Genomic DNA, 24,080 nt, shown 5'->3' on the forward strand with positions numbered 1-24,080 from the left:
GTTCCAAAGCATGTTTATGATACATAGCGGTAGTAAGGCTTTCAACTACTTGGAGTTTAAGGAAGTGTCAGGGGAGTTTTCTAGGGGAAAACTAATGACGAAAGGCACCCTCCTCAGAATTTTGTATGAAGCAGGAATTTTACTTCTGTTAAAAGATTTAACCAAGGTGAAGCATTCTACCAGAAACACATAGAATGAAAGGACCCTCTTCTTATCATACCAAAAGTATCTTGGTCAGGGAGGATCTTGAAGTAAACCAAGAGAATGTGTCAGGTGCTACTATATTGGTCTACCTAGCATGCTTTGTGGAATTTCTTCGAAAGCAAACAACCAACCCTGTTGGCGCTATAACTTTGAGTGCATGGGGCAAAGCATGTTTGTCACATTCTACTTAGTGTTCTACTATGCAGGCGTTGTCAATATAAGGCTGGCCATCGTGTATTTGCATTTTCAGTCAATACATGGACAAACATCATATACTAAAACAGTGAGTAATTTGAAAGAGAAAATTTAAACATTTAAGTTTTTTGTTCATAGTGCTAATTTTTTACTTGAGGCCAGTTGTGCTAGCAAGTCTGAAAAAGTGTATTTTCATTCAAAGTTCATAATGAATAACTTAATATGTATGCTTTGCAAGCGAAGTTGTCTAGAATAAATTAGAAAACATAGTAAGAAGAGTGTACCTTGGTAATAACATAACATTGAAAAGAGATTTTTCGCATCTCATTTGAAACATAAACATGTGCATGAAAGAATACAGATATACAAATACATTTAGGCTGAAAACCGGGAAAAATGAAGTACTTTCCATCTTCTACCTTTGTTTACTGGAATGTCTAACACCCCTACAAGATGAGTAAGGCCCAAACATGACTATTGCCAATTTTAGCCCTACCGATTGAAATGTTTGTTGCTTGAATCTGACAATCTGATATCAGAGACAGAAATGATTACAAGCCTTATAGTCAAAGAGCAATATTTTTTACATGAACATTCCAATATGACATTCTAAAAATAAGAGAGAAGTGTCAGACAAGTTTAGTCTGTTGTCTCTGAGTATGCAGTCAACTGCATTTTCCATTCAGAATGGGATGAAGCATGTTGTGATGTGCTTCAAAGTGGAAATAGAGAAGCAAGTGTTTACCAGCCGCTGTCTGTGCAGGTAACTGCAGTGGGGCGGTGGGGCGAGTAAGGGGGGTTTTACTGTGGCTGGTGTATACTTTTCTGCAAACAACCACCTATCTTTTAGTTATGCCTCTTGTTCAAAAGTACACAACAACTGAACAGAGCACAGCCTATGCATCCAGAAAATAATGTAGTTTTATGGGTGAAAAAGAAGTCAACTTAATCTAGTTAATCCACACTCATCTCTTGCATCATCATTGCATATCCATTGGCCTTTCAACCCGCCGTCAAACTCTGACACTGAACTTGTTGAATGCATATCAAAATTCAAATGGACTGTTCAAGGCTCACACATCTTTGGTGTATGCATCTAATCTTTAAGGTAAAAAATAATAATATTAACATTAACAATAATAATAGTCATAAAAATAGCTATTTTGTTGTGTGCTGTAGAAATTCTTGAATAGCTCACGTTAAGTGCAGCTTTTTAGACCCTGCCCTCCCCCCTTGCCCCTTGAAAATACTTGTTAAATAAGAATTAGAACAGCTCAAACACCATTGTAGTGCAAATAGTAAACGATCAAAACATTTGTTTTCTTTACAAAATATAGAAATGCTTGGCTCCAGTATCTGGGCGAAATACATTCCTTTCAAGTATCACTCTTCAAAGATAATCACAATTAAACGTCTTACTTCCAATAAAAAAATGTCTTTCTTTTTTCTCAGGTAAACAGTTTCAAACAGATAGGTTGCATAGTTCTAAGATCTTTAAGCACCTTCGTGAAATGTAACTTTGTATTATTTCGATTTTTTTTGTTTCCAAAAGTAGTGCAGAAGAGGAGTCATGAATGCCTGCACAAAAATACTATTTACCAAAATATACTATATATAGATATATTTATATTTCTATATCTGTACATGTATACATATATATATGTATACGTACATACATTAATAAAAATGTATATATATGCATATACCTCTATATGTATGTGTGTGAGTATATATATACATATATATACATACATGTACATGTGTGTACATATGTATATATATATATATGCATATATATACCTATACTTCAATATACATAAAGAGATTGTGTGCACATACAAACAGATATAGACAATTTGTTTCTCTAAATTGGAATGTTCCACTGATTAGCAACCGGAGAATTCTGTAGTTATCTGGACAACATCTAATATTGTTGCAGATGTGGCAAGATTTTATCCTTCTTCCTTTGTCTTTAGTTTTGTCTTGTGACCTCTTTGAAGTCAAAATTGTTTTCTCAAAGTTATTTGCACTTTGCTTTGTTCAATTTTGTTCTTACAATGACTATGAACAGCCACATTCTTCCACAACCATGTTCTGGATGTCCTTCTTGATGATATTTTGCCCATCGTCATAGTAAAGCATGGACATGGCCCTAAGCTTTGTGGGGACACAGCATGACTTGACACTGGTGAAAGGGCTGTAGCCCCTCATGCGGTACTGGTTAATTACAGCGGCATGAAAAGAGGGTCCAGATCCTGAGGTCCCTGTGATGTACATGGGGCAATCCCCCTCACAGTAATTGGCAGTGTAACCAGGAGGTGCGATGACCCAGTCTGACCATCCAATGTCCTTGAAGCTCACGTAGAACTGCTTTTTGCAACAAATGCTAACCTTCCCATCACATTCTAAACCGCGCTTCCTCCTTCTGTGAGGGTGTTCTTCTGATTGTCTGGCCATGATCATTAAAAAAGGCCTGTGTGATTGTTCCCTCTCTTCATCCCCTGCACCACCATTTGCTACCTTCACTTCCTCTTCCTTCTTTTTCTTCTTCCCCAGCAGTGTCGGTGTAGCACCGGTCTCTTGGCACTGATCACATGCTATCCGGATGTCTAGGGATGATTTGCCTTGATCTAGCAGGTGCTGTATGCTTTTAGCAATATTAAAAGTGTGCCAACCACTTCTCTTGGTGTCCAGTGGTTTTTCTGCAATCAGAACCTCCTTTTTCTCTCTCTCTTGTCCGCGTTCCTCGTCTTGTCCACGTTGTTGCTGCTGGTATAGACGAATAGTCAACTTGGTCCTGCTGCGGTTCGACTTGTTGAGTTTGACGAAGAGCCAGAACTCTGCCTGTTCAACCAGAGACAGGTCACTGCCTTCCTTGGAAATCTCAAAGTGTAGCACTTTCTTGGACGGTCCTGTGAGTCAAACAAGAAAAAGAAAAATACACTGAAGTTAAACTTTTACGACTTTGGAGAACTTTTCATAAGAGCAAAAAGAAAACATATTTTTTTCTTACATTGAATTTTATTTGCAATGTGCCAATGTGTCCAATTCTAAAAGGACCTCGGTGATGAGAACGGCATTGCTAAATTTGTGTGCATGTCAGTGGCCTATTATCCTGTTAGAAACGAGTACAACGATTAAAATCCTAATTACTGTGCTTTACTGCTAGGGATATATAGTATGCTGGATACAATCATAGAGCCACTTTCGAATTCAAACAGCAATGCCTTTGTTTGTATTGTTTTAATATGGGAAATACCACCAAGATATCCTGCTGGGCTCTGTGGATTTCTAAAGAACATTTTGTTGGACAGCACCACACTCCACTCAGACAAGCTCTGGAAAACTGCTTTAATGAAAACAACAGGCCCAAACCACTAAGTTGAACAATACCTTGGAATGGACGTGCCTGCCACGACACTACAAAGCTCAGCCTTTCTTTGTTTGATCCTTTAGGACTCTCATGTATTTCCAGCTAGCCTGGTTCAGCAAACAGTCCATGGTGTGGGTATGTTTGTTAATTCCTTCCAACATGCAGTGTTTATGGAGTTAGCACCGGAAGTGGCCCCAACATGTCCGGTGACAATCGTTGTAAATATGTTCAGAGCCCGTGTGTGTTGAGCAAATGCACACGAATACACGCATTCAGAAAGATACACTCATGCATAGGCACGCAAAAGCAGATCACACGAATTCCCCACTCAAAGTAATGGGAAAACATGGTTAAACCATAGGCAATAATGGAGGACCCCAGGAAAACCACAGACAATCATGACCTCCCACAAACTCTGCCAGGCCCTGCAAAGGGGATGACATGAAGGCCACATTTGAGACAGGACTTTGGGCTTAGGAAATGACATGAAAAGTTGAATGTGGGCCTCAGCAAGGGAATAATCAGCCCCGCATTGCACAAGTGATGCCAACAAAGTTGCTTTTAGCAAGGTCGACGGCTTTCCGTGGCAACAAAAACAAACTGCACATATTTCCTCAAATCCTAAGTGGCGTTAACTTGATTTAACGCCGTGAGGACAGTGTCCCAGTCTTTGCTATCTGCTCCGAGGAGAACAGAGCAACATTGTAAACGCTCCTGTTAATCGAAAGACAAGCATCGTAACATCCTGGCCATTATTTCAAGGTTTCCAGGCATTCTGGACGGCGTATATTGTTTTCCCTCTCTTCCCTGCTGCAACGGAATGACACACGGTCATTCTGCTCTTAATTTAACACGCATCCCATGTAATTATAGTGCCCTGATGGGAAATATGCTGATGAATGACACCGCGCCAGAGAGCGGCTTATTAAAGGATGCTCCGGGCTGCAAATAAACGTGTTGGCATGAGGGGAGCAGTCGTGAGCCTGGTGATGAGGGGGAGTCCTCGGATAAAGACTGCATGTTCCTGGCAGAGGCAGAAATGAGTAATCTGCTCTGCTGGATGACGTGATCACGCGAGCGCAGATAGGGATGTATTATATCAAGTGCTACTTTGTTGGAATCGATTTTCGCAAAAAAAGGCGCTGCAGGTTTCTTTATGAAGATGAAATAGATTCCTAAGAATGCTAAATGATTTAACTTTTAAGATTATTAGTGTTTTGGGGAGCAGTAAAATCACAGGGTGCAGGCACTGAGAGTGTGTGTGTTTGGAACAGGAACCAAAAGCAGCCATCAAAAAATGGGCAATGCTTGCTTGCAATGACCCAGGTGAGCACAGTGAGGGGGAGATCTCAGCAAACCTATTTTGAGGAAATGTAGCAAATTCTGCATTATTATGTCTGAATGGGTGGAGCAGACTTCTGCGAGACCTTTGGTTAGCAATGCTTTAAAATATACTTAGTGCTAGCTTTGGTACCATCTGTAGTGACAGAAGACATGGTCTAGTGTCTCAGTTCCAGTGTAACCATACACCTAACACCCACCCACCACCAGGCGTCACAGGTCAGATGACCCTGGCCAATAAAAGGGGTTGAGCACACGTGATCATGGCCCATTACCTATCCCCATACCACTGTGTCTGTGCCTCATTTACCTCTCTGCAGAATGAGGGCCTAGCGCCCTCACCAAACCCTACACCATCCATGGGAGTAGCTCTCTGCTTGGTGTCTGGTTCTGCCTCCTATTGGAATGCTTTCATTGCAGTATATGAGAGACTATTTTACATGCAAAAGTACAGAGAGTCATTACATATTAAGCTAGTTGATCGATAATGGACTGTGCACAGAAACCAATCTTTTTTATTATTATTTATATTTTTTTCCTTCAATCGCAACAGATTTTTTTTTTTAACGCAAGTGAAGTAAAGTGGCCTTGCCAGTGCTTTCTCCTTCAGGGTCTGTCATGAAATCCATGAGCGTGTTCTGCTACAGCAGAAACCTGACCCACACCATGACAGCCCAGTGGTAAATCAACCACCTACACCGGGATCCAGGGAGTGTGTCAGCTGGAAAATGATGCTAAAAAAAATGCAGGAGTGGTAGTAAAGGGTTGTAGCAGCTTTAAGAGCAGGTCCAATATCTGCATTGCAGCCCCTGGCACCCCATGCAAAGAGAGCGACCGGGAAAGGGCGCATCTGAATGTGAAATAAAAAGACAATTGTTGGTGAACATCAATCCCGTCAGATCTGAGGCTGTGAAGGTCACTTGAAAGGTAATACTGCGTCAGGCAGGCTGCTGTTCGCACTGCACGATGGATGAGTTTTTGGTGAGTGCCGAACTCCACAAGCTCTCTATTGTCTGTCCTCCCTCAGCAGAGCCCTGCTCCCGAGCCATTAAGCTCCCCTGTGTGTCATGGATAGCCTGACAGGTCGCAGGTATCTTCTAATTTAGAGTAGCCCGAGGGCTCGGGCTTATGTTTTGTGGTTTTGGGCAAAGCGAGAGTGTGAAAGAATATATTTCGAGCGCCATTGTTGAAAAAGGCACATTGCTCCTATTATCTGTTTACTGTGCACAATTTCTGGCCATCTTAGTACTGAGCCCGAATAATGAAACCAGGTGCCTGGGTAATTAATATGTGTAAATATATTCCATGCCTATATTACCACAGTTGGAAAGAACCTCGGAAGAGAGATGGGCCTAACATCACACAAGGTTAGCACATTAATTACTAAAAGTCGAATTTGGTGGATAGCATTTGTGTTAAGTGGTCATAACACAGACTATTAATGGCAGGATGCTACACTGCTCTGTAAAATGTGGTAGCTGACTTTATCCTGCCATTATTGACTACAACACAGTCTGCGCCGTACACCCCATATACTATAGTCTCATGCTTGCAGTACATAAGACTCTCCCAGGGTTTCTTAGGGTGTAGTGCAGCACACCAAACAGGAAAGTGTGCGGTTTTGTGGTTACGCTGTTAGTTGAGATTCCCATCTCACTGTGCTTTACTTCCTTATGTGACAGAACATATTGCGGCGTATGAAGAAAGTGACTAAAAAAACAGGATTGTTTTCAGCCTATGGTAAAAGCTGAGAATTCAGCTACCCCTGAGTTTCTCCTTCAAAATCTAAGCTCTAATGTAGTTGGTGGTTGAGTGTTATAGCTGCACCCTTCAATTGTTATCCTTGCACCCCCCACATGCAGCCCAATTGCACACTACCACTTCTGGTAATAACGTGGAAAGCCACTTCTTCTGAGTCTCCAAACGACACTTCTTGGGCTGTATTGGGCTGTTGAGCTTATGCACCTAGCCTCTGCCCTGTGGAGTGCTCATACTGTCTGCAACACTCAAAAAATGTCAAGTGATATTCAAAACTCATCTTTATACATAATACAGTATGTAAACTGGGGCCATTGCATCTATTCAGTAAAACCCTGGTCTGCTTCCGAGCCTCCAAGTTCAGTTACTAGGCTACTGAAGAGTATAGTTAATTTTAAGTCTGCCCAAATAGTTGGGTGAATTTGAGAATTTAACACTTCACAGAAAGTCTAAATATCTCTAAATTTGCTACATGGTGTGCGGTTAAATGTGCCCATCACCGGAGCTGAGGACCCATCCAACGGGAATATGACATCAGAATGCAGGTATTTGGGTTTTCAAGCTGTCATATATTGCTAAGTGATTGGAAAACACAATAGCCTCCTCGTGGAAGCATCATTTCCCTTCCCCATTTCCTCCTCTCAGAGGTGAAGATCAGCCCTGAAGCTTCCAGCAGCAAGGAAAGGAACTTGAGCGTGGTGACATCATCTAAAAAGGAATGTAGAGAAACATGGCTGCTGAGAAGCTGGAGCACCTCTACTGAGCTAGCAAATTTGAATCTCATCTGGGGTTCTCCCACCTCTCGCCTCCACCAACCTCTTGAGGGCTTACTGAGGAGGGTGTTGTTCATCCGCAAGGGAGTCTTGCCGTTCATTGGGCCTCACTGGGTGCCATGCAGCAGCTTTGACTGGGCCAAGTTGCCTGCAGACATCAGCTAGATGGCTGAAGACCATTGGCTATACTGACTGTGAGAGGGATGAGGTGAGCCCTGACTGTTAAGAAGCTCTATTTATTTGGAAATTAAGGCACTGAGTATGGAGAGGGGACTGGGACTCCACACCCCAAGATGAAGTTGACCTCACGTGGTAGTCTGGAGACATGTTTGTCTTGTTACCAGGAGGCGTCAGTGATGGACTTTTTCCCTTGCTTGTGGTGCTATTTTTTGGGCTGTCTGAATCCCAATAGCAAGAGAGCAGCCCCCCGGCGGGATGCATGCTGACATCTTGTTCCCCCGCGACACTCCCTTGTCTTCACATGGAGGCCACTCTGTAGTGGCCTGATAGCCCTGACAATAACTGGAGTGTTAACCCTTTGCAATCAAATTGACTGACTCTTCCCATGAGAAGGGCAGCCATATTGGAAGTAAAAATTGTGCCATCATTTTTCTTTAGTTTGATGGCCTTCCCTAATCTGCAAAACTGAAGACTATAACTTTCTATAGGCCTTGATGATATGCGTGACCTTTGTTTAAACGTATGTAACTGTGTAAATTGTTCTTGTAGAACAAAAACTATGCAACTTTAAATTTATTAACTGCTTGTATACGACACCTCCTGTAAAGCATTCAGATACCTTTTTTTGTTTTTGTTCACACTATATAAAATCATAACTAAATAAATAAATTACGAATACTACTCCAACCCCTGCTAACAAGAGTAAAAGTTCTACTTCCATAAATGACCCCTTTCTTTCAGTTCTTTATTTCTTTTAAAAGAATCATCAGCTCTCAGTTAGCCAATCTGACAAACCAGAACAAGGTTGGATAGTCCCTTGAAGCTTGCAAGCTCGAGTTTGTGGCAAGCAAACCAATCAGTGACTCATACAAATTTATTTATTTTCCTCAATGACCACAATCGTATTGCTGCCTTCAACTGCAGCCCAGGTCATTCCTGCAAATCATGCTGTGCAAGGGGTTGTTTCTGTAAAAACTACTTATTATGTAGATTTTTTTACATTGTCAGATGCCAAGGTGCAACATGCAACACCTCTCTCATACGCATAATAATAACAGACGGGGCTAATGACAGGGTGCACTTAGATCAGTTCTTCGTAAGAAAATTAGCATGTTGACTGATGCTTGGGCCACAAACCCTCTGCACCTCATAATTATGCCTTGGGTTGCTCATTAGAAGCAGTCTTTTTAGCTGGTCACTTCAAAACTGATGTTTAAGCTCGAGTTTCTGTTTGGTAAATGCTCCTGTATCTGTTTACTAGACCCTTGTCTTATTTGTGTAGGCCCAATAACTGACCAATTGGAGCTTCTATTGTGAATTAGGCGACAACATGGTGGTGTGGATATTTTTGCTGCGCTATTTTTATTACTATTTACATTATTGCAGATTCCATGTTGTTTCTGAAGAAATAAAAAGTGTTGCCCAACGTTTTTCTTAGAAGTCCACCAATGGTGCTACCGAATGACAGGGATATGAAATACCTGGGCAGCCTAGTATTGCATCTTTCTTCCCTCACTCTATAACATCCTGTCTCTTATCCTCACTCTCGTGGCTTTTTTTCCATACTTTCCTTCTTTTGTCATTGTTATTTCACTTTTCCTTGTCCACTTCTCCCTTTTCTGTCCTTCTCACACTTGCTCTGTGTCAAAGTCTGACGATCAACCATAATCCCTGGACCCACCACTGGCAACCACCGGTACAAATTAACCAGTGCCCGGAAGTAATAATTGATGATCACAAATATTGTAAGGATTGTTAGTGCAGAACAAACTGACTTACACTGTAAGTTGACAAACGAGAGGGCTGTGTTTTTGTTTTCATTGCACAAGTGTGCTAAATTTATTGATCACCATAAAAGAACAGTTTAGAGCAAGCACCATTCCTGATGCATCTTTAATATCAACTTGTTTAAAAATAACTGGAGCTACCCAGATGGAATTTGTGTTTACTGTGTCCTTTTGGAGAGATACAGGCCTGGGGCATCTTTGATGGAGTAATATCCCGAGGCCCTACCCAAGTAATCTTGGAATGATATTTATAACTTGCTTATTGCCTTGTTATACTTCAGATTTATTCAAGGAGCCTCGCTTGGTGCAGAGAAGAGTTCTGTGAATTCACATAATTTGCTACTCAGTAATTTTTTCAAATTTGGGAAGAATTAAACGAAATAATGGTACTTGTGCAACTGCAAACCCAGAGAATGGTGCTAACTACACGATGTGGCATAATAGTATAATTTAGGGAATTTCGGTTCACCGGCATAATACAAAATGACCGAAACTATGTGAGTTTAAGCGCAAAACAGATATTTTGCCAGAGCCTACTCCAAAGACCTTTCATGCAGGAGGTGTTCCATTGTGGTGCACTGTCTATGCCAACGTCTTCCATACGGAGCGGGATTCTAATAGGTCTACTGAAACTCTAGTGATCATGGTTGATAACTTCAAGTGATCTGTGCAAGGAACTGGACTGATATATTTTACAGCTAGCATTGAATGCGAGGTCATGCTGCAGGTGGATGCTCTTTATGACCAGGCGGTAATGATTCAACTCAGGTAATGGCTCAGGAGAAACTTGCTTGTGGAGCAAGGACTTTGCCTTCTTCTTCCTCCTCGCCTTACATATGGTGGGAGGGAGCGTTGTCTACTTGGGATGAATCAAGATAACCTATCAGTTCTTTGGATTCATGTCACATTGGAGCTAAATCCTGCTATATCTTTCATGATATTCAGCGGCTAATCAATGGGGACTATATACTTTTAAAAGACAGACTTCAGGTGTGAAAGTCATCTGTGTTTTCCGGCAAGCCAACATTGTCGGAAAGTCCCCACTGATTGCATAAAAAGTGGATTTGTATACATTGGAAGCATTTTCATGTTGGGCATCATGAACTGAAGAGTGGGCACAGCCCCTGAAGGTAGGAATCAGGTACACTCACTGCCTGCCAGAGTGTCCCAAGGAATGAGATGCCATTCTCAAGAGAGCGGGGTTGGGGGTACTCCTAGTAACACCCGCTGTTGCACCACACTCACGAGTCACGGTACCCTTTGGTGACATTTCCAACCTTCACTCATGCCTGCTGGACTGACTTCACTGGCACATTTCTTCCTCTAATCCCATTAGTCTGAATTCATTTAGAAAATTCTAGGAAATTCCCACTTAGTGCATCTTTTTGGTCCCACTTCTGATCATCAGCATCTGGTATTTCTATAAGAGAAATACCCAGCGGTCTAATTCTCCTCGTGGTTGGATTAAAAATGGATTGCCTTTCTTTCTGTTTTTTTCTATCCCTTGGCTCCTAATATACAACTTAAAACACACCGAGAAGATAATGCGCTGTGACATTGACGACCATTAGGAGGGAACTGTGATGCTGGCTTACATCCTGGAAGCAACCCCATGTAAACATGGATTGATAGTTATTTTTAATAGGCTCTTCTCTGTCAATTGTAGCTATTTACAATGAACACCAGTGTTATTTGTCCACAGTCCCTGTCCGATATCTCACGTTGTAAAATGTAATGTTATCTTATTGGCATTTTCATATAGCACATTCTGAAATTAGTATGGCTGGCTACGATCAAACGGTTCGACAGCATTCGGGAATCTGACCATTTCAGTATTGTGTGTGCTGCAAGCAACATTTTCAGATGACCTTAGCATCCTGGACATTCTATGTTTAAAACGTGGTCTCGGTAAAAATAAGTTTTACAAATGATAATAGCTTGAGAATGTTTTAATTAGAAATAGTACCTCTTTCGTGCTCGTGAAATAATATGACTAGGTAGGAGAGGGGGGCTCGCATTCGGTAAGAAGTAAACTGCGTTTGAAGTTCCAGGACAGAAAGAAACTTTGAGGAAGCTGGTGCGTAGTGCCCTCTAGTGGTCAGAGAAACATTACTTTACATTCAGAAAGTCCTCATGGCAGATGAGGATTGGCCGTCTTTGATGTTTGTGATTCGGCCCTTGGAGGGGAATCCCCACCGTTCATCAAGTAGTAGATTGTAAAATGTTTTCAGCAGTAAATGTTGTTCTGTGTGGGCACGGGCTTATTCTGGTACCTATGTAAGATCTGTGGATTTGTGTAAATAGCATTTCCCTAAAATATAGTTGAAATGCTAGAAACAGACTTTAAGCAATAACATGGAACAAATATTGAAGTTACCCTAATCAAAAATAAATCAACTTATATTTTTTTCATTAACACATCCTGACGTGGGTACACATCTGAGGTGGGTATCTTTCAAATGGAACATATATAATACTGAATTTCTGACAAAGTAGTACCCTGTTTGTGAATACTTGCTTTTTATGGTTTTTGATCCATGGTGGCAGTACCATTGCGCTTATGAGAACAGTAATACATTAAGAAGAAAAGGGGGAAACAAAAGCATGGTTTCAGACGCCTGCATAACCATCTGCGTCTCTCCCCAAACACCATGACCGGTGGGCGCCAGTGATAACCTATTCACTGCATAGTTTTCTTCACAATCTATGCCCAGCCTCGTTATATCTCAGGTGATGGCCACGCCTTAACAGGCTAGCTGGGAAGGAGCACCAGAGCTGATGGTGCTGTCACCCAGAGTGGTGCCAATCAGGACTTCATGCTCATATAGGGTGACCAGACGTCCCCGTTTTCCCATGACGTCCCCGTTTTTGGAGAAGTGTCCAGACACTTTTCTCCAAGTGACTCAAATGTCCCCGTTTTCAAACAGTGTCCCCGTTAAACACAGAAATGTCCCTGTTTTTCATTGTTCCGGTTGAGCATGCGCGCGCATGCTCTCTTTGCACTGGCGTTTGCTAGCCTGTGATGTTTTCGCGATTTTTGGAAAATATATGCTATAGTCCTTAAAAGTGTAAATGTAATAAGAAGTACAAATGCTGCTGTGTAAAGGAGAGGGGTACCAATAAAAGACCTCAGATGTGTTGTCTGTAATGCTTCTTCTTGGTCTGTGGAGGGAGCTGTCATTTTAGTCCTTTGTCTATGTCTATGACAGCTGTCAAATAATCCTACTTTCATGTGGATGGTTACTGAAAAACTTAGTCCTACTTCTATGTCTATGACCTGTCCCCGTTTTGTGTTTTGAGAATCTGGTCACCCTATACTCATAACACACACGTTCTGAAATGCTGTGCTTTCTAAAAAGATGAATAAGGAACGACTCAACGTGACCGGCGGTGCATTGCCTTTGTGAGACTTCAAAGTTAGCATTAAGAACTTTGCAGATTAGCCTAGACTGGAGCCCCTGGGCCTTAATTGGCGGTCTCAGGCTGACGTGCACTGCCAGGGTAACTCTTCGTACTTGATTAGGCCACAGCGATGCGTGCAGTAACACTTTCAACTTACGCCAGAGCCATCGATCGGGAGCTGCACTAGACTCCCGCTGAACACCTCTAGGAATTCAGCTGATCTGCTAGAGGCGCGTGTCCTCGTTTGACTTCAGAAACCAGTCACCCTCCCTACCTACGTTCGTTCGTTCCTTCCTTCCCAAACAGCATGGTGCTAGACCTACCGCTGCTCAATCGCTCTGATTAGTCAGAACTCAAACCCTTAAGTTGCCATGAACAGGTCTGCAGAGTCCCCTGCCTCTCTCCTCGCCATTGTGAACTGGTTCAAGCCCGAGGCTGGAACTCTTTCTGATGGTTCCTCCATGCACCTCCAGGTGAGGCGCTCTCACGTGCTTGCCGTTTACTTCTGTGTTGGTTTTGCACAGAACTAGAGGGACAGCACCCAACACCCGCTGCAAGTGCTTGGCTGGTGTTGACAGATGCGCGCCTTCTCATTCACGTGAAGTGAACCCTGAGGCTACGGCTTGGCTGGGCACGGGGGCTGGGCTCCCGGTGATTGGCAGCAGTGAAACGCTGAGTATCTGTAATGGATCCACTACTCATCGACTGCCTGTTGGAAAACAGAGAACAACCCTGCCGTGTACACAGGCGAAGAACAATTGGCTGAGGTACTCGTATGCGCTCTGTGTGCGGCTCCCTCAGAACATTTCCTATTGGCAGGACAAATGAATTCAGCATCTTGATTGGTCTCACCCTCAACAAAAGAGGCAATGCATCTCTTTACCACAATCAATGGCATTGAATGCAGTCGACGTGTTTATGGACTAAACCATATGACTCTATGAAGAGATATAAAGGTAATTTTCCGGATTATGAATGACTAGCACACACTTTTATCCTACAATCCCTCATCTTGTAAAGCCCTTTCTGACTAGTTCCAAAGAAGCATCAATCTAACGGGATCTCTCCTTTCAATGACAAATGGCATAATGTGACATTCCTAACATAACTCAGGACTGGAGAGCAGTGTGGACGAAATAATTGCTATCACCAATAGGGGCTGTGTCAAAATAGCACCTTTACCAACCCCATTCTTAGCTCGCAATGTGTCAGAGGAGCATGGCCTAAAATGCAACGCTTGGAATGATGTAAGACTTAGTTCTTGTACACTCACAGAGAAATATTTTATGCAACTTCACCTACCTAGCATTAGCTGGTGATTTCATGGTTCATGATTCTGAAGCCAAAAATTAACACAACTTCATGCTTTCACGTGATAGTTAAAGCTGTGTTGACATAATTATAGCTCATAATGCACAGTGAAAAATATACTGATATATTTGAAGGTCAAAGGTCAGCTGAGACAAAAACAATAGGTTTGCCTCATTACAAAATGTTTTAAAAACCAGCTGTCTGAAGTTAACCTTTCGGATTCTACTGGAATTAACCACCCAACTCTTCGATCGCACTGAATATTGATGCAGAAGTCCTGAAGCTCAAAGTTCCCTGCCAATACATTGTATATGTTACTCCACAGTTCCTGCTAGTTACTAATTATTACTTTACTTACTGCAAATTCACTCTACCGTTTTTCTCAAACACAAAATTATCAAATTATCTCTGGTGCTCACAGGTAAGTTTTAACAATGATAAATAATATATCACTGTGGTCCACTTTTCTTCTTTTAAATTCTACCCACATTTCTTTTTTTTTAATGTATAATTCCATCATTCAAATGGTAACTTTTTTCATCCATTCAACATTAGAAGGCTTTTGGAAACTGTTGGTAGAGACTGCCACCATAACAACAGTTCATAAAAATTAATATTTGGTATCTAATGTAAATTGAGGAGTTTGACTTTGTGAGAGGAGAAGAGAAAACTATTTTGAGCCTGTTCAGTTTGCCTTACCTATCCATTGTGGGTTTTAGTTTTGTAATTGAACTAAACTCCCTGAGATATGGACAGGCCAACTAGTTAGGACACCTCCTGACCTGTTTCCCGGATGCTCTGGTTTGTACTTTTCTGTAGTCACTTCAACCACGGTCAAAATTAACAAAGAAACATGTATGCAATGTGTTGGGTGCTTAAATTTGAGTGAAACTGTATAGTTACTTTTCGGAGTATTTCTGGATCTACTTGAATAGGGGGTAAATTATGCTTAGGAGGGGGGGGGGGATGTACCTCCACTCAGCTACTTATCATTTCTGATTGCATTTTACTTTTGTTAATTAAATCAACATGACTCATTGCAATTAAAGTAATGCGAAATTTGGACCTTGAAAAGACATCTTTTATGCACTTTAAGTCATAGGAAAGGAAGCAACTATGCATTTGGGCCTCGGATTTTACACACATCACATTATCACCCATGTCAAGATCAGGTCCTTAATACTTGAAAAAATGTGCCTCCTGCTTCACTGGACCACATGACTTTGCGAATAAAAGCCCCAGCAAGCAAGGTTTAGACATGTGGGTTGAACTGCAGAGCCCCTGGCCCAACTGTCCTTATGCTTGAAGGAGAGGTTCAACCATAGGGGCACCAAGTGGCCCTGCGCCCTGTGTGCCACTAGCGCCCTTGGCTCGGCTTCCACACTAGGCGTCCAACTAGGAGACAAGTCTAGTTACAGCCACATTAAAGCTGCCTTGAGGCATAAACTATGACTCATGCAGCTAAGGCACAGACGAGATGCTGGAACAAAGTTTGGTTCTTTTCAGACCCTCCTTCTTCTCGGTAGATCATTGGTGGGCTTCACTCTGAGGTATCATGGATGGACCAATGAGGGGTGAAGCAAGATAAACAAGACGTATTACTTTGCCGAAAGCAGCGACTTAGTAACTACGCTCTGGGATCTAGTGGAGGCAATGAGATCGAACCAGACAAATGCCCAGGGTTCAGTGGGCCACTTCCGGTGTCTGGTCTCCGGCGCCACTGCACCTCCTGCACCATTCACAGCTACACCTTTGACAGAAAAGGCCAGTTGATTCATGGAAGAGACAACTAAATAGCTGAAAGTCCATTTCCGCACAATGTTTAACACTAGGGAATATCCTTTTTCGAAGCATTTCCAATTTTGCTACCAGTGTTCTCAGCAGAGAGAAAATGTGACATGCCCAGGGTCACACAATTTCGTCAACAGAGAAACTCTAACCAGGACATCAACTGCTTAGTGACCCCCCCCCCCCCCCCCCCCCAGCCCTCTTTTGAATATACACGTACATTAATTAAAGACTGCCTTTTATGTGTTGACAGAACTTTGGTATTCTGAATGTGAAAGAATTATTGAGAACTCCACTCAAAGCAAATAAATCAGATGCAAGGGGAGCTAGTCAAACAACCTATGAGAACAATCATATTATACCAAACTTCTGAGTGCTTAACGAAATAGACATCGGGTGTGGTGCTTGTCAAAACGCATGACTGTAGCACTATGAAGAATTTCTTCTCATATAACACTCGAAACAAGGACACGCTGCTGTGTTAGGCTAATATTCGAACCACGATTTGGCAGCTACACAGAATCATGCAGGACCGTTCACCCTCTGAGCTGCCGCACCAGCTTGCATCACCTCGCAGAAACTTTCAAAACGATCGCAGCCTGTACAAGGCATGGATCACAACAATCGCTCCCAAGCTATTTGTGTCTCGTTTGGCTCATTTCGCCGCTCTGTCATACAGGAGAGGGCAGCAGAACTCACGCACGAGTGAGCAAGTCAGGAGTGAGTAATGTGGTGTTCGTAGCCGTGCAGATCTAGGGGGCACTTGATCTGTCATCCTCATGCAGTCGGCAGTTTGTCTGTACCTTTCTGTCCACCCATCTGGGCCCCTCTCTGGTTTGTCTTTCTGCGTGTCGGTATGGTTTTGTCTGTCTTTCTGAATATCAGTCACCATATATGTTTGTCTCTGTCTGTGTGTGTGACGAATAGCTGTCTTACTGAATTCTTAAACATATGACTGTCTGTCCGTACCTCTGGCAGTGTTTGTTATTCATTGTCTATATATTTGTCCGTCGGTCTGACTGACTCAGTTTGTATGAGTTGGGCTGTGTTCATGAGTATTCCTAGTTTTCTCTCTTGACTGTAACTCGGCATGTCTGAATTTGTCTTTCTGCCTTCCAGTCTGTCTCGCTCTGTGTCCGTGCGTCTGCCTCTGAACCCAGTTACGTTCTGTGTTGATTGTGTCTCTTGTCCAGGTGAAATTTCTCAGAAACATGGCCCCAAAATATTGCTGTGAAAATAGCGGGCGGCTCTGCCTAATGAATAACTGTGCGCGTGTCTGGAGAGGCTCAGGCCTGGCGGTGACGGCGCGCGCAGCGCACTTCCGGAGTTCAATGCTGCGTCTCGCTCAGGGAGCGCAGAGGAGGCAGCAGGTGGCCGCGAGCCCCTGGGCCCGGCTGCTGCTGACTGCACCCGGCGAGGGGGGGGGGGGGGGGGTTTAGGGGGGGTTTAGGGGGGGGGGCTCTGGAGGGCCAGGCGGGCAGAGGATGGACAGAGGAGGGCGTCACACAGCCCCCCCCCCAGAGACAAAAACCACGACACACATCCCCAGTCCAGTCAGGCAGGACAACTTGCCGCGCCCCTGACAGGGCTACGGAGAGGCGGCTCGGGGGGCACGGGGGAGAGCTGGCAACTGTAACACGGCAGAAGTGCCGGACCTGCAGGAGAGCTCAGGAGGAGAGTAGCACAGCTCCTGTTAATCACACAGCAACGCCCCCTCCCGCTCACGACAGCTCCCCATAGCAGCACAGCGGCCCCTGACACGGCTTGGGGGAGCTCTGGGTGCTGAACTAGCGTCAGGAACCACTGGGCTGCAGGGGGAGTCGAGGAGGTGAGCGTCACACAGCTCCCGGTGACAGCACAGCCTCCTACACAGCTCCCCGAGAGAGCGGCACTGAGCGAGGAGGTGTGTGTGTGTGTGGGGGGTGGGGGGGGGGGGGGGGGGGGGGGGGGGGGGGTGTTAAGGAATCCCGCCAGAAACTCCAGGGCAGTAACGGGGGATCCGGGGGGCGAGAGCATCACAGAGCTCTCCTCTCAGTGACAGCATTTTCTCCTACATAGCTCCCCGGGATACCACGGCGCCCCCAGACAAGGAGCGAGGCGGATGACGGGGGCTCTGGATACGGAAACGCCGCCAAAACCCCCGGGGCTGCAGGGGGAGTCACGGACGAGAGCGCCACATGGTTCTCGGTAACAGCACAGCCTCCAACACAGCTCCCCGAGACAGCACAGCCCCCTCAGACAAGGACCCAGAGCAGGGAAGATAACCTCACACAGCTCCTGGTGACAGCAGCACCCCCTCCGCCCCCTTCCCGCACCACAAAACCCACAACTAGAACAGAGTGAGACGGCGCGGTGGGCGAGTGGGCCCGAGACCCCCGAGTACAGTAACACCGACAAAATGTCCGAAGAGCTGGGGAAGTCAGTAACAACCCCTCCCCCCCCCCCCCCCCCCCCACCCCCGACACAAACACACACACACTGCTGAGAATAAAACAACGCTTGTCGTTGGATGGGGTTACGGGGGTCGTTGGGAACTGTAGCACTGTCGCGAATGGCTGAGGTGGATAGGGTGGGGAGACAGGTAACCGTGAAGCTCTTCTTGTCAGTACTGTACCCCTTCCCACAACCGGACATGGCGTGCCGAGGAAACCCTGGGAATCAGTACCACCGGATGGAATGTCGAGCCGAGACCCTGCCCGGCTGCGCCTGGCTCACACGACAGCCGCTCTGAGGCAACAGGTCTTCCCGGCTGGAACTGCTGCCGTGCGTGTTCATGCCGCTGCAGCAAACTCTAAACAAGGCATGCCTTGCTTTCACAGGCTGCAGCCGGGAGTGGCCGCCCTGTAAAGCCGCTGTGTGGAGCAGAGACCCACCTCCAGTGCCCTGTCACGCGCCAGACGACGTACTACATACAGCAAGCCCTGGGATGAGGCTGGATCCCCCTTTACTTCTGCGCGACTCGCCAGCCGCTTCTGTGCGCACAGTGTTTCACAGAGGAACTCACAGCACACGTTGAACTTCGTGTTTATGAATGAAAGCACACCCTGTCAACCGGTATTTCTGTCTTGGCAGAGAGCACTTTGGGGACTACGCTTACACGAAGGATCTGCACTGTTCACTCCATTGGAGCGCAAGATTAACTTCCAGCCACCCTGTGCCGTCCTGTATCATGTTTGTCTGTGCAGTGCCTCAAGATGCAAATGTGTGACGCTGTCTCACCATATGAAGGGTGCTGCTGATGGGCACCTAGTCTGAAGCGTTAGGATTTTAACAATTCACCCTTGCCGCATTAAACTACCTGCTGCCACCCGCTTTTCAGCGCCGCCTGACGGAATCGGCTGCCTCAGGGCGCGCATATCCGAGAGATGCCAGTACAGCTGCTGCCTAGCGTGACCTATGTATTTGCACAACTACATAACTCTAAAATGTAAGATGCCTATGGGGGTGGCGCTCTACTTCATCAATTCTGCTATCCGCATTGCAAAGCGTATGTGTGCACATCACCTGCCCGTCTTTAGGGTAAAAAGGGTCAAGAGTGTTCGTACCTCAGTCCCTGTCAGCCACCGCGTCCTCGCCGGCACTGTCACCCTTTCTCTTCACGCCGGCACTGTCACCCTTCCCCGTCCACGCCTGTCCGGTCAGCCTCCCCCTTCACGCCTGGTCTCAAGTCTGCTCCTGAATGTGGCACAGTGCATGCGCTCGCGCCCGGCCGGGACCAGGGGGCTGCGGCCACCTACCTGCCTCTGCGAAGGTGATGATCTCCGAGGTCTGCTCCAGCAGCTCGCTCCTCTCCGCCCGGCGCCCGACGTCGTCCTCTATCTCCACATAGCCGTCCTGGCCCACCTTGCCCACGTGTAGCTTCTTGATGGCGTTGAGCAGGGCCGCCTTGGGCACGGGCTGGGTGATGTTGGGCCGGCTCCGCATGTGCAGCATGCTCAGGATGTGCTTCTTGACAGCCTCCACCATGTCCGCCTGCGTGGAGGGAGCCGCCTTCTCAAGCCTGCCCAGGGCGCAGGACGGGCAGTCGGTGACCGAGCCCTGCCCCTCAGTCCCCGGGGTGGGGGAAGCCCTCGTCGCAATCCAGCAGAGCCCCAGCAGCAATCCTCTCAGCAGAAGCACGCGCAGCATCCTGGCAGCAGCCTGTGGTGAACCTCTGGCTAAAAAGTGCCTCGCTTTTTGGTGTACCTCCTCGCCCCACAAACAAGCACAGGTTTCTCGTTTTCCTTCCTCTCCGGCTAAAGGCGGATTATGATGAAAAGTTTGCAGTGAAGTTTCTGCAGAGCAGGCTCTCTCCCTCTCAGAAAGAAATAAGTGCTCTTCGGATACGTTGCTGTCAGAGGAGTGAGATCTGACTCTGTCTCGGGGACTTCAGAGAGAGGGAGAGAGCGAGGAGACGACTTGGCCTGAAGTGAGTGAGTGAATGGGAGAGGGAAGGAGTTTTGTCTATGAGTAAACCTATGATTAGGGAGGGGGAGGTACAGCCCATATTCTGACAGGCTGCTCTCCTTACTGTCTTCACACACAGACTCATGCTCTCTCCCCCCACCCCTCCCCGCGTCCCTCCTTTCCCTGCTAACCCCTCGCTCCTTCCCTCCTAATCTTTTACTGAGCACTTTGTTACTAGTTCATACTGACTGCCGCCTTGTCTGTCTGCTCGCCCTGTGCGTGTGCTCACTAATTCCACTTCAGCAACTGAGTAAAACAATTATTCACGTTAGGTCTCTGTACATAGAACGCTTCTGCACTCGGAGTCGCATGCTGCTATCAGTTTAATTTTATTCTTAGTTGAATTATGATTAAACCTCTCCCCTTTTACTTATACACGTTGTCTCTGTTTTTTTTCTTTCTCTTTTGCTTCACTCTACATGTATTTCTCCCTATGCCCTCTCTCTTTGGCTTCTCATTCCTCCACCCTCTCTCGCACCCTTTTTTTACGCCTTTCCTTTCTTTTTGCGTCTCTTTCTCCATCTCTCAGTTTCACTCCACCTCACTGACTCTTTCTTTACCCCCTCCTCTCTCTATACCCTGTCCTATCCACTCCATTCAGTTTCTGTGCCCCTCCCTCTCAGTCGTGCACTTTCCTTTCGCCTCTCCCTGTTTAACCTTTTCTCTATAGCTTCCTCTTCTTTTATTTCTCTCTCTCTTTTCTCTAGATCTTTCACATACTCCTTCCCTCGACATTCCGTCTCTCTAGTTCCATTTGCCTGTTCCCAATGCTCTCCCCTTCTCCCTTTCCCTCTGCCAACTGTATGCACATCTCTATAAGCGTCCCTCTCTGTGTGTTACACTCTCTTTTCCCTTCTTTTGGTCTCTCTCCTTCCAGCCTAACTCCACCTGAGAAAACTCCTTCTTTCATTCTTTCTCCCCCACTCTCTCTCTCACACCTCTCTTTTATTCAATATCTTGCACCCTCTCATCTCTTAGTCCTTCTCCCTGTATTTCTTCCTCCCTAAGTCCCCACTTCCTCTTCTACTCCCTCCTCCTCTCTTTACCTGTTTCTCCTTCCCTTCTCTCTCTGTCACTCTCTTCCCTCCACCGCCAGGTTTCCTATTTCTACTTCCCTCCCCACTGATCTCTCCTTCTTCTACTACTTCCATATCTCATTATTCCTCTCTAAATGACATCTTTCTCCAAGCTCTAGATTCCCCTGACGTACCTTTCTCTCTTTTTCCCCTCGTTTGATCTCTCCCCTTCGACTCTCCCTCCTCACTGTCCCTGCTTCTCTATCCAAATCCCCATTTGTTTTATCTCTGTCTTCTCCACTATCGGGTTGGTTCACTTGTCTGCCCTCTCTTGGTCTCTCTCTCTCTCGCAGCATTACCTCTTCTATATTTCCACACCTCTGTCTCCTACATGGTTTCCTCTCGCTGTTCCTCCTTCCCATATTTCCCTCTTTGCCCCGCCGTTTTCCTTTCTCTCCCTCCTCCCCTCTAATGTTATCGTAATTCCGACATTCCGGCATCTTTATATTTGTGTTTCAGTTTCTTTGTCATTCATTTGATAACGCCCTCTGTCTTTTTCTCCCTCTCACTCATTTTCTTACTCCCAATTGTTGTCTCTCTGCCTTTCTCATTCCAATATTTATTTGGATACTTTCCACACACACTGTCTAGGGCCGGAATTGGTCGTGGAATTCGGTGCACATACTCGATGCTGTCTAACTTTAACTGTCCCGGTTGCCCCCATACGATCCGGACTCTCCTTGGGTTACACAAGTTTATCTTCCCTTTGGGCATAGAATGAGTAGCCATATGTGTGATGAGTGTACAGTGGGGGTTTAGCTTCCCTTGAATAAAGCATGTTTAACAGAGAGGGGCACACGCTCTCTAAAATGACTCATGCTTCATACAATCCGTGTCACCAGAAGGGAGTAGAAAGCTTTGGGTACTTGGCAGCGCCTTAAGAAGTGACTCTGGTTTAAAATATCAGAGACAGGGCCTGCTATTAAGTTCAGCGCCTCACGCACAGGCACAGTTGAGAGGCTTCATGTTATGAAACAGGCAAGAAAGAGATTGACACATCGAAGCAGGAAAGTTTCGTAATAAATCGAGCATCAAGTGCAGTTTGACGAAAGATGTCAGATGAGAACAAAGAGAAGTCAGCAGTAGGCGCAGAAAAGAAAGCAAAGGCACCACCCTTCCATTTCCCCCATGCATCTACTTATACCGAAGTATGAAACAAGTATCACAGGGAAAGAATTACCACTTTTCTCCTACAAGTGAACGTGACCTGTAAACTAGCAGTCTTTTCTGGTGGTCTAACACCCTCAGACAAAACTGTATTTTTTTTGCCTTAGTTGCCATAACACCCAAGATTAAACAAATACCAAAATGCCAAACAGACACATCTGAGCGTGGTAGAACTCCCTAAGTGGGATGCAATTAGTAATTTCACTCATACTTAGATTCAAAAGGAGCAAACCGAATTTTCTACACAGCAAATTCAAAGATCCCTAGAGGTAAATTCATAAAACAGTAGTATCAGACCCCACCACGCACACACACAGGGTCCTTTTGAAGGTCACTGCGAAACTACTGTGCAGAGTCAATGCCAGTGCCTTTCAAGGCACCACACGTAGGATGGGGGCAATTTAGTGAGAGGGAGGTGGGTTGTCAGGAAGAGGGTGGGTTGGGAGAGCACTTGGGGGTCTGGGTTACAGGGTCACACAGGAGTAGGTGCTAGGCCAGGCAGGTGGAGGGGAGGAAGTGTGGGAAGATGGGTTGGGTGGCATGGGGGGGGGGGGCAGATGTAAAAAAAATTGAGATCTCAATTGTAATAGTGTAGTTATAGATGGGCCTTTCGTTTGGGTCTTTTGCCGCACTATTGTTTAATGTCAGATGTATCAGCTTAAAGTTACCGCCCTGAATATCTATGTGCTTAATAAGCCCAGACGGAGAAAACCAGCCAATAATAATACATCTCTTTTGCTGCTTCATGAGACCCATCTTAAAAGTTATAATAAAGTAGAGGCCCAAATTTGGACCCCTTTCAAAATGGTCATAATATCATTAGTGTCTGCGGCGTTCCAATTTTAGCTTCCAATAAACTTTCAGTGTTTGTTAATAAGAACTTCCATGATAGAGGTGGTAGATGGGCGCTTGTTATCGTAAAAGTGCAATCACCACTTTTTACACTAGTTTCATACTATGAACTAAATGGAAGAAAACTCGGAACCACTTCACCGATTGACATTGTAGTTAGTCAACTTCCCTAACGCAATTATTATTGGTGGTGATTTTAATTCACTTTAATACACCTCTCTTGACACTTCTAGGATGGGGGGTGGAGGGCTACCCAACAAAATCTAAGTCAACCCAAGCCCTTCAGCATTTGAAGCATGACTTAGGACTGACTGACTTGTAGAGATGAGTCAACCCATCACTTCAGCTATATACTCATTTTTCTAAAAGGTTTCAGTCAGCATCAGGAATCAGTTTCTTTCTAACATCTAAATCAGGAGTTGATGGG

At 45.2% G+C, this 24,080-nt stretch overlaps 1 protein-coding gene across 1 annotated transcript; it reads right to left on the minus strand.

Moving 5' to 3' along the window:
• Positions 1 to 1,944: 1,944 nt before the first annotated feature.
• Positions 1,945 to 20,526, minus strand: INHBA (inhibin subunit beta A). Its single transcript, XM_086964867.1, has 2 exons — positions 19,850 to 20,526; positions 1,945 to 3,311 (listed from the first exon to the last, which is right to left on the minus strand). Exons 1-2 carry the CDS (start codon positions 20,238 to 20,240, stop codon positions 2,461 to 2,463), a joined length of 1,242 nt encoding a protein of 413 aa, XP_086820993.1. The 5' UTR covers positions 20,241 to 20,526; the 3' UTR covers positions 1,945 to 2,460.
• Between the last annotated feature and the right edge of the window lie 3,554 nt (positions 20,527 to 24,080).

The sequence above is a fragment of the Lissotriton vulgaris genome, chromosome 4_1 (assembly GCF_964263255.1).
Source record: "Lissotriton vulgaris chromosome 4_1, aLisVul1.2, whole genome shotgun sequence".
Lineage (NCBI taxonomy): Eukaryota > Metazoa > Chordata > Amphibia > Caudata > Salamandridae > Lissotriton > Lissotriton vulgaris.